General features: G+C 37.0%; 1 protein-coding gene across 3 annotated transcripts in view; it reads right to left on the reverse strand.

The window, feature by feature from the left end:
- Nucleotides 1-1,901: 1,901 nt before the first annotated feature.
- Yes1 (YES proto-oncogene 1, Src family tyrosine kinase) overlaps nucleotides 1,902-14,328 on the reverse strand; it is a 66,562-nt gene continuing 54,135 nt past the window's right edge. For 2 of the 3 annotated variants that reach the window (XM_038315481.1, XM_038315482.1), the window contains 2 exons: nucleotides 13,090-13,221; nucleotides 1,902-4,360 (listed from right to left, as the gene is read on the reverse strand). In XM_038315481.1, the coding sequence (XP_038171409.1) occupies nucleotides 4,152-4,360; nucleotides 13,090-13,221 (341 nt within the window). In that variant the 3' untranslated portion in view covers nucleotides 1,902-4,151. The remainder of the gene's footprint in view (nucleotides 4,361-13,089; nucleotides 13,222-14,328) is intronic. The other variant, XR_005283769.1, reaches the window with a different exon arrangement.

Raw genomic sequence — 14,328 nt, forward strand, 5'->3', positions numbered from 1 at the left:
AATAACCACTCAGGAACTCTACTATTTAAATCACTGCTTGCCAATCACTTAAGTGTAACTGCTAGCTAGCTCTTATCATCCCTATTATTTTTATTTTACCACGATGCTTGTGGCCTACCTGCAAGGTTCCAGCTGGTGTCCTGTGACTCCGCCTTCTTTCTCCCAGCATTCAGTTTAGTTTTCTCCTCCTAGCTCTATTCTGCCCTATCACAGGCCAAGGCAGTTTCTTTTTTCATTAACCAATAAAAGCAACACATATATAGAAGGGCTTCCCTCACCACAAGAGGAAAAGTGCTAAAAGAAAACCACCATTGATTGGCACAAGGGCTGGGAAGAACAGATTTTAAGAAAGGAAGTAGTGATTACACTGTCAACTTGACTACATTTACTCTGGATCTTTGAGGTAGGAAAATATGCCTTTAATCCAGGTCTTTTGAGCAGGGAAGAGACACACTTTAATATGGATCTTGAGGTGGAAAGACATACCTTTCTCCAGATCTTTAATCCAGATATAATCTGGGTCACACTTTCTTCTGGAAGCCTATTAAGGACACGGAAGAAGGAAGCTGCTTGCTTTTACCTCGCGAGCAAGTCCATTCCTTCAATGGCATTAGAGCCGATGACTTTGGGCTTCCAGGATATACTGAAGACCAGATGAGACAACCAACCTCATGGACTGAGCAACTGCTAGATTCTTGAACTTTCCTTTTATAGCCAGTCACTGTTGGAATAGCTGGACCACAGCCTATAAATCATTATAACAAATCCCTTCTTGATATAGAGACTCATCCTATAAGTTTTGTTATTGAGAGAACCCTAATACAATGGCCTTCAGAAGCTCTGCAATGGCATCCTGAGAGCAGAGGAATCACAGTGAGATCACAATCATCTTCCAATACCAATACACAGCAACACCAATGAGACCCAAGTTAAATTTTGCCCCTACACAAGACTGACTTCAGTTTTCACTGTGTTGGGAACCCAAAGAAAAATAAGAGATAATATACTATAAAGTCATGTTTTATATTCCAATAGCTTTCTAAACAAATCAAAATATTTTAAAAAAGCATAAACTATAAAATAGGTGGCATGAATTTTTAATATTCGGGCAAAAAATGCTAAGCATAAGAAGGAATATACTTGGCAAAAAGTCAATCGTCAAACTAGAAAAAAAAAAAAAAACAGACAGTAAGCTGTATAACCCTGGCTGAACTGGAACTGTCTACGTAGACCAGGTTGGGCCTGGAAATAAGAGATTTGCCTTTCTCTCTTTTCCAAATGCTGGGATTAGAAGCATGTATAACATGCCCAGCTGGAAAAACATTCTAGGGAATTATTAACAAATTACATCAACAATGAATTGAAGGAAGCATCATACTGATTGCTATTTGGGTTTTCCTTTCTTTTTCTTCTTTTTTTTTTTTTTTTTTTTGGAAATCATGAAAGGGGGCAACAATTTTACATGAAGTAGTAGTAAAACACAGTTAACACAATTATAATACTGAAAATCACAAAAGCTTTTGACCAGGCATTTAAATTTTTATTTTCCTTAAACCTGTGAAAAGAGGTTTGTAGAACACAGAGAGTTTTGTGCAGTTTTAAGAAAGTAATTTCTTGGTGGCCAAAGCGACTACCCTACTTAACTCCTGCATAGCTGCAAATATCTTCCCTTAAATCACCCAGGTTTCTCTATGTGACACAGCAGCTGTATTTGCTGATACAATTTTGGAAAATGTCATTACTATACACAGAAAATTGTGTGAAATAAATTTAATAGTGTTCTGAACTTAAGAAAGAACTAGTTGGTTGGGATGTACAATTTCTAACTGAACATTTTTCCAATGGAAGAATAAATTCAGAATAATCAATATTTACAAAGGTAATGAGCAACCGAAAAGATATATAGATGCATACAACAAAGATTTTTATTTCAATTATCCACAAAACAATATTACAACATTTTATAAAAATATTAAGTCTTAGGTTACCATTATTTATTTAAAAAAAGTGTTTGTGCTAGAAGGCTATTTTTGCCATCTTTCCTTTTTTGGTAAGGGTTAAAGTTCCAAGTTTAGACAATAAAGATGAAAGCCGTTGGGGAAAAAAAAAAATCTTCAAATGTACAAAGCTGTTTCCTTTCTTGACAATTTAAAAATACATAACAATTTAAACTGAAGACCACATTAAGGTTAGTGTTGTATTCTTACAAGTGTTATTAAAGAACTGCCCTATTCAATTCATTTAAAATCTAAAGAGTGCCATCAACTTTTCCTGCCTTATTTTTATGACCATAATTAGTACATAAACATATCTACCCTTTGAAGACTGCTTAGAAAAACTACAATACCACAGATCACATGAAGCCCTTTAAAGCACTCATGACACAAATTGTAGACATCAGGGCAAATTAGGACGACATCTTTTTAGGAGATCCTCTGAATAGGTTAAGTGGAAAAAAAAATAGAACTTTTAGTACCAGAACTTTTGCCAGCTTGCATGAAGTTCACTTGTCACATTTAAAAAGAGTTAAATTTGAGCATAATTTAACCACGGCACAGAATTGTAAATTCAGTTGATTAGATGAATGGAAGTTTAAAATTATATGCTGAAAATAGAAGAATTTGATACAATGCTTAAAGTATAACTATAAAACACAGCATTTAAAAAACATAAATATTAGCCTTTTAATTTATTTAGCAGACTCAGTTTTTTCCTTGCTAGACCTTTAAACCATTAGCACTACTCAATTCAAATTAATACTTCATAATTTGAGTTAGAAAAACTTTTTTAAAGTTTTACTTCTGTACTTTAAACTGGCAAAAATCCCCCCTTTAAATTACTATTACTCAGAGTATGTATCCTTTCTCAAATTGATTATATTATGAAAGGAAACTATAACCATCAAGTATATTTGAAATGTAAGTGAAGTTTCAGAAATTTGAAAACTGGAGTTCTAAAAAGGTTCTGTATAAAATAGGATCAATGAAATTAGTGTTAAGCATTATAATCACCAGTTTGAGGATGTAAAACTTATTTAGTGTGTATGTTAAGAAAAATTAGTTTTACAGTCATACTTGGTAACTTTTAAATTCTCAGAAACAGCTAATGAGGCGCGGAGTGCCAGCAAAGCCATGACGTTCACTCCACAACACCAACATTAAACACTCCATCCCATCTCAGTATCTGCAAAATTTTCACATATTCTTCTCTCATACTTATTTAAATAATTTTCCTCTCTCCTATTCTCTCAATACAAGCAAAGTGCGTTCAAGTCCCTGATCTAGTGATGTTCACTATGTGTGGAGTGGATCACCATAGAAGCACACTAACAAATGCTGGGCTTTGATTTTTCATGCTATGCAAATACTAAGATTTTTCCCTGGAACTGGATATTATTTCAATTGTACATTGCCTTAAGACAATCAGTACAACCTTGCAAATGATAAGCTCACATTCTGGCTTCTTTCATTATGAACAATTCAAAATGACGAAAGTAAAAAAGCTGCCTCTCTACTTTCCAGTTCTTTGAACTAAGTGTGAACATAGGGTATTATGCTTCCAAATTCCATTGCTGTGGAATCAAGTGTTTGATGTTGTTTATAATCTCCTTTTTGCTTTTGGAAGACTTGGCCCATTCCACACAAAAGGAGGTCTGTGTTAAGACTGCATGGCACCTGTCAAATAGAAAAACAAAACGAAACAAAACCCTAACTTTTGGAAAAAAAATGCAAGAGATTTTTTAAAAAACTGGAATGGAATTATTTGGTCCCATAGAGTTCTTTGATTTTAAATTTCACTATGGTATAATAGCTCAAATTTTGTCCATATCCATCAATAGTTTTCTGAGTTTTGGGAAGGAAGGGAAGTGATTAGTAAACAGTCGTCTTGTTGCTCTTTCTTACCACGCTTTCACCAACATAGTCACAGCATCTTAGCTTGACGCTCTTTGGACCATGAAGTAAGTTATAAGATGTATCATTGGTACTTTAGAGTTTTAACACTTGGGGGGAAACTGTTTTGTGCAACCATATCTGGAATTCCAGTTTACCATGGAAACATGCAGAGTGAAGAGTATCTTCTCATTCCCGTGCATGACAAACTCCCAAAAGCTCTTTATGTTTTGGCAGATCTGCACACACAGGCTACTTGGATTATAAATTTTCTCCTGGTTGGTACTGTGGCTCTGTAGCAGTGAAGTAGTCTTCCAAGAAGGACTGAATATATTCAAATGTTGGTCTCTCATCAGGGTCCTTCTTCCAACAAAGATTCATCAAGTCATGGAGGGATTCTGGACAGCCCTGAGGGCAAGGCATCCTGTACCCTCGCTCCACTTGTTCCAGTACTTCACGGTTTACCATACCTAATGTTAAGATTCAAACGTTAAAAATAATGGTCCTAGCCACAAATAGCAAAACAGAGTAAATGTCCTAGCCAGTAATTAAAGACATACTAAGTTTATCTAGTGAAAAGACATTTTCAACAGAGAATAGATTAAAATTTAAATATCAATTTATACAAAGAAAAGCCGTATAAATTGATATTTAGCCGTATAAATTGATATTTAAATTTTAATCTATTCTCTGTTGAAAATGTCTTTTCACTAGATAAACTTAGTATGTCTTTATACATATATATACATATATACATATATACATATATATATGTTTATATTTATATTTTTCCCCCGAGACAGGGTTTCTCTGTAACTTTGGACCCTGTCCTGGAACTAGCTCTTGTTGACCAGATTGGCAGAGATCTGCCTGTCTCTGTCTCCTGAGTGCTGGGATTAAAAGAGTGTGCCACCACTGCCTAGAGATAATTTATATTTTAATATATGAATATGACCAATTATTCATTCCACTTAAACTTTTACTTGTAACACAGTATCTTCAAATGCCAACTAAATTTGACTGAGAATTTAGGGTGATTGGTATTTTCTATTTCCATTTAATAACCCCCAACTTTAATTAATAAGGAATTGAAACTAAATTAGGAGAGAATTTTAGTTTTATTTTTGTGTATACTAACCACATAACTATTTCTCTACTCTGAGTTTCCTTATCTATTATCACCTATTTGGATTTGTCTTATTACACAATTCATTTCTTTTATTCTTTTTTAAGTTCTTTCCCATGTGCACTGTCCCAAGCTAGCAAGCAAACTCTTCTTAAGTTTTTCTTCTAGACACTGACTCACTGTGATGGTATAATCATCTAGGAGAAAACGTATGAGCATGGCTGGCAAGCATTATCTAGATTAAGATAGCCTCTAGAAATACCTAGGAAGGATTATCTAGGGTAGGTTATCTGAGGTGGGAAGACCGACTTAACTGTCAGTAGCACCATTCTATGAGCTGGGGTCTTGGACTGAATATAAAGGAGAAAGCTGAACACTAGCATTCATCTCTCTCTGCTTCTTGACTAGACACAATGTTACACTTCTACAGTTAAGACTCATTTCCATGACAGGATAGTACCTTCAGTTGTGAGCTAAAATAAGCTCTTCCTTCCTTCCTTAACTCAGGTATGTTATTCCAGCAACATATAAAACAACTAATACATTTGTCAAGCCAGCAAAACCTTGGCTCTTTCCCACATCCCATTATCACCTTCACTGCCAGCCTTACCCTTAACAGCAGTAAGATTGTTCATTGACTATGACTGCTTTAAAACAATGGAATATGATAGAAAAAAACTTTCCATTTTTAGTTAGACCTTCTAAGAATACCTGATTCCTCAAAATACTTAAGTCTTAAAAATGGAAAGAGAATGTTTTCATCAAAGAACATATCACTTTTTAGTGAATCCAATATATTTTCTGCTATAAAAATAAAGCCAGAAGTGGTTAGACACATGCAAAAATGACTAAATATTTAACATTCAATGAAACCATACTGTAACTGGAAACCTTTTGCTACTGATCATATATGCCTAGAGCTTTTGTAGATCTTAAGAGACTAACATTAATTAGTCTAAATAAGCCTAAACTTACAAAACCAACTTTAAGTACCAATCACTTCTCCTTTTTGGGGGTAGGGGTACTGGAGATAGAACCTAGGGCCTTATAGTTTAAAAGATTTGTTGTATTTTTAAGTGTGTGTAAGTTTGTGGGGGGGGGGAGAAGGGGGAAGAGGAAAGGATGGGGAGAAGAAGAGAGGCAAAGAACAAGACAAAGAACAATCTTCAGAAAAATAATCACTTCCTCAGAAGCACTTCTAAGATTCTGAGTAAGACATTAACTCTGGAGTATGGCAGGAAGTCATTTCTTTCATGCCTGCTCTTTAATAAGAAGATGAAAGGCCGTAACACTTCATACTTAAAACAGATTGTAATAATGGCTTTGCATTCTGTCAACGAAGTATTTCATTATTGCTTATATTTGTTGTTGTTATTTTGGTAAAATAACAGTAGTTGGTTGATGCTATATGTTAATCCTCTTCAGTAATCAAAGATGGACAATATATAATCTTTTCCTGTTTTGAAGCTTGGGAATCTGGGGGCTCAAACGGTAGCTCAGTGGTAGAGTGCTGGCTTAGCGCATACCTGGCCCTAGGTCCAATCCCTAGCACTTCCTCTGCCAAAATAAAAAAAAAAATCTACAAACTGTTTATATCCTGCTTATTTGAATGTTTATTTATGCATTGTATATTTACAGATATGTAGTAAGTTAAACGTTTGGACTTTTATGTTTCCCTGTTCAACTGACCCTTTCTTTTATCAATATTCATTGATCTCAGCCCAGGGTGGCCTTGAACTCTGATCCTTCTGCTGTAGCCTCCTAATTGCTGGGACTACAAGTGTGCACTGCCACATCCAGCTCTGATTATTTCATTTATAGATTCCAATTCCACTGAAATTCTCCAGTTTTCCTTATTATTTTGCTAACCACTTCTTTCAACTATTGTTAACTTTGGTCATGTACACCTATAGGACCAGCAGTTTGGAGGCTGAGACAGGAAGATCACTTCAAGTTTGAGGCCAGCCTACCTATTTTAAATAGCAAGATCAAGGAAACCTTGGGTGACAAAAGGATGCCCTGACTCAGACAACACATACACATGTGTGTATGCACACGCATAAACACCATGTGCACATACTCCACAAACACACTATGCACTCATACCCTACAAATATACATACACCATACTACACCTATGCGTACACACACAAAGTGCTAATTTGAAGTTCTTTATTTAGTTTATGACTGGGGCTCTCTTTAGGACTTAGCAATTTTCAATTCCTGAATGAGTCATCTATTTACTCATTTATATTTTGGAGACATGGTCTTACTGTGTACTCTGCTGGTCTGGAACTCAAAAAGATCGACCTATTTCTGCCTCTCAACTGCTGGGATTAAAACATGCACTACCACACCTGGTTTGTGGCAGTTTGGATGAGAATGGCCTCCATAGGTTAAAATATTGGAATACTTGTCATCAGTTAACTGAAGTGTTTGAAAAAGATTAGAAGGTGTGGCTCTGTCAAAGGGACTGTATCACTAGAAATGGGCAACCAAGTTTCAAAAGCCAAGCCTAATGTCTCTCGGCCTGATGCTCAGATGTAACGCTCTCAGCTACTGCTCCTGCGCCAGACCTATCTGCTTCCTGTCATGATAACCATGGACTAACTCTCTAAAACTTTAAGTAAGCCCCCACTTAAGTGCGTTCTTTTATAAGAGATGCCTTGGTCATGCTGTCTCTTCATAGTAATAGAACAATAATTAAGCCATGGCTCATCTCCCCACCCCGAAACCAGCAGTTCTCAGATCCTTTCATAGGGGTTGCATGTCAGAAATCATACATACCAGATATTTATATTACAATTCACAACAGTAGCAAAATTATAGTTATGAAGTAGCAATAATATAATTTTATGGTTGGAGGTCACCACAACATGAGGAACTGTACTAAAGGGTCACTGCATTAGCAAGGTTGAGAACCACTGCACCAAATAATTGCAACTTTATTTTTCTTTTACAGAAAACATAGATCTACTTTATGTTGATATTCTGAATCACACATTATAGATTATTTCTTTTTGTTCAAGACATTAGGTTGTTTTTTGTTGTTGTTGTTTTGTTTTGACAGTAAACTTACTGTCAAATCACCTAGTTCTTACTTGGCAAGACTTGGCTTTAGGTTTTCTTTAGTTTCGCCTTTCCTACTAGAGCATTGCTGTTGGAACACAGTTCGGGAATGTAGTTATATTGAGGAGAATTCTGAGCGCTTGTGATAACACAAAATAAAACCAAGAGTCTTGTGACCTCAGTTTCTTCAAAAACAAAATTATTCTTGGAATATGTTTTTGTGCTATTCCTGGGTTTGCTCCTGTCAGGTGTAGCAAAAGAGTGAGTTTGCTTCAGATAACTCATTATCGCTTGCTGTTGTTATTGAATTAAATGTTTAAACCATGCCTCTATGGAAATTTTATACAGCTTGAACTCATGAGAACTTTACTCATGAGACCTTTCTTAACCCACAGCGTGCAAATTGTCTGTGGTGCTGAATAAAGTTGACATGAGACTTTAGTACTGGCTCCATTCCCCCTGGATCCACCACCTCTAGAGTTGTGTGACACATTGCCTTTTAGGGTCTCAACAAAAAGTCTAAAATGTTCCTGAATGTTCATTCTGGCTAGGCAGAAACTCTCTAGCACTCTTTGCTTTAAGCTCAGCTCAGCTTTCAGACCCTGAGTGCCTGTTTTCTGTTAAATCTCCTACCATAATCTTTACCTGTATAGGTGAAGGTTAGGAGAACCTACTGGGAAAGGCCTAAAGGGATTTTTTAATGCAGAATTTTGGAGTTCTTTTTTTAGGAGCTTCCTTTTTAGGAGCACCTGTACTTCTTTCTCCTTTCTTCAGAAAAAAAACAAAAAACAAACAAACAAAAAACTCCCCAAAACAAAATTGATGTCTTCATTTGGACTTCATCAATATTCCCACTTAGAAAATGTTAAGGAGAAACATATTATTAACATAGGTATCATTTTAAAAAAAAAAAGACGGTATTCTTCCTTGGTGGCTGTGAAATATAAAAACAACTGTATTATGTATCTATCTAATTCTGCGGTTGTCTGTAGTGAGATAGTAGTTATTAAATTCTCTACTGTGGCCAAACTAAAAGTATACCACGATTAAAACCTCAAAGTGAAATGATTTAATACGACTGTTTTTTTTTTTTACCTCTCTGGCTATATTTGCCGATAGAGAGGACAGAACTAGATTTTATCCAGCATTAAGATTAAGTAGTAATAAAAGAAGGACAAAGGATAAGATAAACCCAAGGGAGTACTCATACTGCTTGACTGTAAAGTTTAAGAGGGTTCATGAAGAGGGTGAGGCTCTGGCAAAGTCGGTACCGAAACATTAAAGACCTTGTTAGAGCTAGAGCAGAAAAAGACGGAAGATGCCAAGTAGGAGTCAGACAAGGGGCACATGAAATGTGGTGAGGAGGGAAAGGCAGTTTTAGGTATTGTTAAGGTTGAAAGTGAGAAACGACAAGAACACAGGTGGAAAGTACTCAAGCCATGAGAGAACTTAGTATGGGAAGAACAAATATATATATATATATATATATATATATATATATGTATTAAAAGGAATATTGTGTACAAGCTTTTCAGATTCATGAGATCCCATTTATTATTTGTTGTTCTTAGTGGTTGTGCTATGGTTGCCCTATTTAGAAGTCTTTTCCTGTGCCAATGAGTTCAAACCTTCCCCCTACTTTCTAGTCTATCAGGCTGAAGGTATCTAATATTCTGTTGAGATCCTTGATCCATCTGGAGTTTTATACAAGGTGATATGTATGGATTTATTTGGATTTTTCTACATGGAGTCATTCAGTTTGACCAGCGCCATTTGTTGGAGATGCTGCCTTTTCTCCAGTATGTACTTTGGCTTCTTTGTCAGAAATCAGATGTCTGTAGGTATATGGAATTGCGGTCTTCAAAACAAAAACTATCTAAGTAGTCACCGAATATTAGGGAAACAGTATCCCAACTAAACAATTTATTCCACCAAGTAAAACCACCAGTGCCAGGAATGTTGATGTTGGCCAAAGGGGTCCCATAGAAACACTACTGCCAAACATCACAGGCTACTGCCAAGGCTATTGGTTGTTTTCTACAGCCTAATGGTAAGACCCTATTGCTAAAGAAAACACCTATGACATTGAATACAGAGAATCTGGTGCCTAACTAGAAGCTTTACTTCTACTGATGAGTTTCAAAGTGCTGGAAGGTACTCTGCATGTGCCAGAAGAGAAAGGTCATCAATGTCACCCAACTACCTACAATAGCAACCTGCCTGCAAGACACACTGGTGCAACAGTATCACAAATGTTATGGGGATAAACACTTTTTGCGCGGATTTAAGGCACACTCTGTGAGATGGAACCCATACGTGACACTATTAAAGTGGCCAAGAAACTAAGACTAAGAAAGCCATAGGCCTAGAGGAAAAACTTCTATTATTATTTGGCTAAAGGAACATAGTCATCTAATGACATAGTACTATACCCATAGATCACCATCTCACTTGGGCCATATAAGAGATATTTCTTCTTGCATTGGAATTAACAGAGTCCCACAACTGGAAAATGTACAGAGATTGAGATATTTTAGAAAATTCAGTCCTAAATGGGATGCCTTCATTAAAGCCCTCCCCTTAAGGTTCAGGAATTGATGTGGAAAAGGAAGAAAAAAGATTGTATAAACCAGGGAGCTGGGGGTAAGTGGAAGAACTGTGGATGAAATATAAAATGAAATTTAAAAAGGAAATTAAAGAAAAAGAAAATACTCAACAGAAAAGAAAAAAAGAATTGTAAAAGCTAGAGGAGATAGTTGACTCCAAAGAAACAGTGTCTTCTAGACACAATAAGACTGATGCACATACACACTCACAGAGACTGAGGTAACATGCAAGATTTTCACAGGTTCAAGACAGATGGGGTCCCTGAAAGGAGAAAGTAGAGAGGGCATTCCACCTCTAACCAGTAAGGTATTTTCAACTGAAGGCCTGCAAACAAAGAGAAACACCAGTTTTCTCTAATGGAGTGTCACTTTGTGTATCAACTACACTCCAGGGCAGACACTACTGTAGTGATATTCTGTTTGTAGCCTAACAAATAAAGCTTGCCTGAAGATCAGGGTGGCAGCGCAACACCACTGGATAGTCACAGAGGCTAGGCGGTAGTGGCAAACACCTTTAATCCCAGGCAGACGGATCTCTGTGAGTTCAAGGCCACCCTGATTTAGACAGATTGACTCTGTCTAAAAAAGAAACAGCTCACACAAACGTGATCCCAGCACTAGGGAGGTAGAAACAAGAGTGTTATGGATGGTTGGAGAGAGGTGTGTGTGTAGCAAAATTCTAATTTTTCTTAATAAGAACCCAGAGTTAGATATTAGGGGATAAAAGGTGAGAGATCAGAGAAGCAGAGCAGCCAGTTACTAAAGAGACTACCTCTACAGAACTCTCAGACCAAGAGGGCGGTCCTGTCTCACACTGTATGCTCTGACTGACTGACTGACTGATCAAGACTATATCTCAAGAATGTTCTGAGCTCTTATCTCCTCCCGCCTTATATTCCTCTTTCTGCCCAGCCATATCCCTCCCATGTACTAATATTTATTTGTATTTTAATAAATAAAGATTGTCTGAAGATCAGAGAGTAAAAGAGCCCCACAGGTCAGATTTACAGACCAGGCAGTGGTGACACATACCTTTAATCCTAGGAGCCACACTAGTTTGCCACAGAAACTGGGTGGTAGTGGCACACGCCTTTAATCCCAGTCCACAGAAACTGGGTGGCAGTGGCACACGCCTTTAATCCCAGTCCCAGAAAGGAATGGAAATGTGAGAAGACAGCTCTCAGACACAGTCTCATTCTGAGATTCCTGGAGGCAGGATCACCATTTCAGGTAGAAATCATAGAAGCCAGTAGCTGGCTGTTTTGCTTTTCTGACCTTTTTGCTGAACCCCAATATCTGTCTCTGGGTTTTTATTTACTGTGTTATACCTTCCTGTCTCCACCTCCCTAGTGCTGGGATTAAAGGCATGTGACTTCCATGTACTGGGATAAAAGGTGTGAGCCAACACTATCTATCTCTATTTCTCTTTGAGACTGGATCAATCTAGTATAGCCAAGGCTGGCCTTGAACTCACAGAGATCCCTCTGCCTTTGTCTCCCCAAATCCTGGGATTAAAGGTGTTTGCCACCACTGCCTGGACTCTAGTGGCTTAGTTCTGCACTCTGATCTTTAGGCCAGCGTTATTCATTAAAACACAAACAAAATATCATAGGAATAAAAATTTTAGTAAGTAAAACATGACCATGAATTAAGACAGGAGTGGGGTCTTACTGGACAGTGATAAGGAATGACCATTAGGAGAGGAGAACTTGTATGGGTTAAGTGTCAGCACATAACGAAGGGATGTGGATCAGAGAATGTGACAACATAGATCTACATCTGTAAGTATTAAGGAATAGCATGTAAGAGAAGATCATTATAGCAATTCTTTCCAAAAATTCTATTTTCTATGCTTCCACACTCCTCAACTGTTAGGATACTTCACTTCAGTGGACATGTTTGAAAGGTAACAGGTTGAAGTAATAATATTCGATTATAGCTGAATTTCAATTAGGCTAAAATTTCTTCTGGCTACCAAAAACCTCTATCAATGTCTTAATTTTTAGAGTAAAATAGTTTGTTTTTTCCTCTTATTACTAAAGAGGATACAATGCTTCTCAAAACAATCTTTTGAGTCTAGAATATCACACTTCTAGAAAAGAATTACTTTGTGGGGGCAGATATAAAGTTTACTAGGATATTTAAGATACGCTTCTGATGTGAGAGAACAGATGTCAAAGGCGTTTTTGGAAAGCATCTTAGAGAAGACTGACTGAACGCAGGACACGCCTCCTGTGCTCAAGCAAAGGGCTCCAGACCTCATGGACTGCTGCATAGCCAGTGCCAAAATAAGGGGTGGAGAGAAGAAACAGTCTCTCTCCCTTCCATGTTTGCTAAGTGTGCCCCTCATTAAATCTATGTTCAGATATTGAAAAAATTAGAAAAAACAGAAGCTTACCTGGATATGGTACTCTCCCCTTTGTAACCAATTCTGTCTGTAGAATTCCAAATGACCACACATCTGACTTTATAGTAAACCGACCATACAATGCAGCCTCAGGCGCTGTCCATTTGATTGGAAATTTTGCACCTAAAAATAATGTTAGCAATCTTAAATGTTTTAAAAGAGCCTATTTGTGTAAATGTAAGGTCAAAGGTCTAATCTCTATCAATATCACAATTTTGTGTCATAAGTTTAAGTCTTCAAACACAGAAAATATGTGGAAAATTTCATTGACTTTAAATTTCTATGTTAAATCTGTTTTTTTTTTCCGTATATTTAATGATATAAAACATTGCTAGTGGGAATAGAACATGATCCAATAAGACAGCAGCAGAAGGTTTAATAAAACAAAAACATGGATTATAACATTGGAAACGTGGAGGAGGAGCACATGGGATCCTGATCTTGCTGTATTTATTTTAGGCTAGGCTTAAATTCTCACAATCTTGGTGGTATATACTTTAATCCCAGTAGACAGGAAGCAGAGGCAGGTGATCTCTGAGTTCAAGAGCAGCCTAATCTACAAAGCAAGTTCCAGTACAGCCAGGGATACACAGAGAAACCCTGTCTTGAAAAAAAAAAATCTTACAATCCTGTGTCAGCCTCCTGCAAACTAGGGTTACAAACATCTGCTCAATCTGCTGTTTTGTGTGTGTTTGTATATGTAAGGTAAGTAATGAACAAAGATTAAAACTTCACGCATGCATCCCTCTCTCCCTCTATATGGCTTTTTGAGAGAGGGTCAGCTGGTCTCTAACATGCTATCTATTAGGGAATGACCATGAACTTCTGATCCTTCTGCCTCTAACTTCCAACTGCTAGGTTTAGAGACATGAGACACTACACTATTATAAAATATACAACTTTAAATTCACTTGATGTCCAGAGGCTGTAGCCATTTATGGTTGAAGACCTAATCTCAGTCTAATGGCTTCTGGCTCATAATTTTCTGTACTTTTGTGCTATCTTTGCAGAAGCTTTTATTGCACTATCACATTTTTATTGTGTGTTTGTGTGCATTCTCATGTGCCTTGGCACTTGTATGGAGGTCAGAGAACAACTCTGTGGAGTGGATCTATCTTTCTACCTTTAAGGACAGAACATCGAACAAACTCGGGTCACCAGGTTGACTAACTAGCACATTTGTCAGCTGAGCCATTGCACCAGCCCTTGTGTTATCATGTTTAAAATATA

The sequence above is a fragment of the Arvicola amphibius genome, chromosome 18, assembly GCF_903992535.2.
Source record: "Arvicola amphibius chromosome 18, mArvAmp1.2, whole genome shotgun sequence".
Taxonomy (NCBI): Eukaryota; Metazoa; Chordata; class Mammalia; order Rodentia; family Cricetidae; genus Arvicola; species Arvicola amphibius.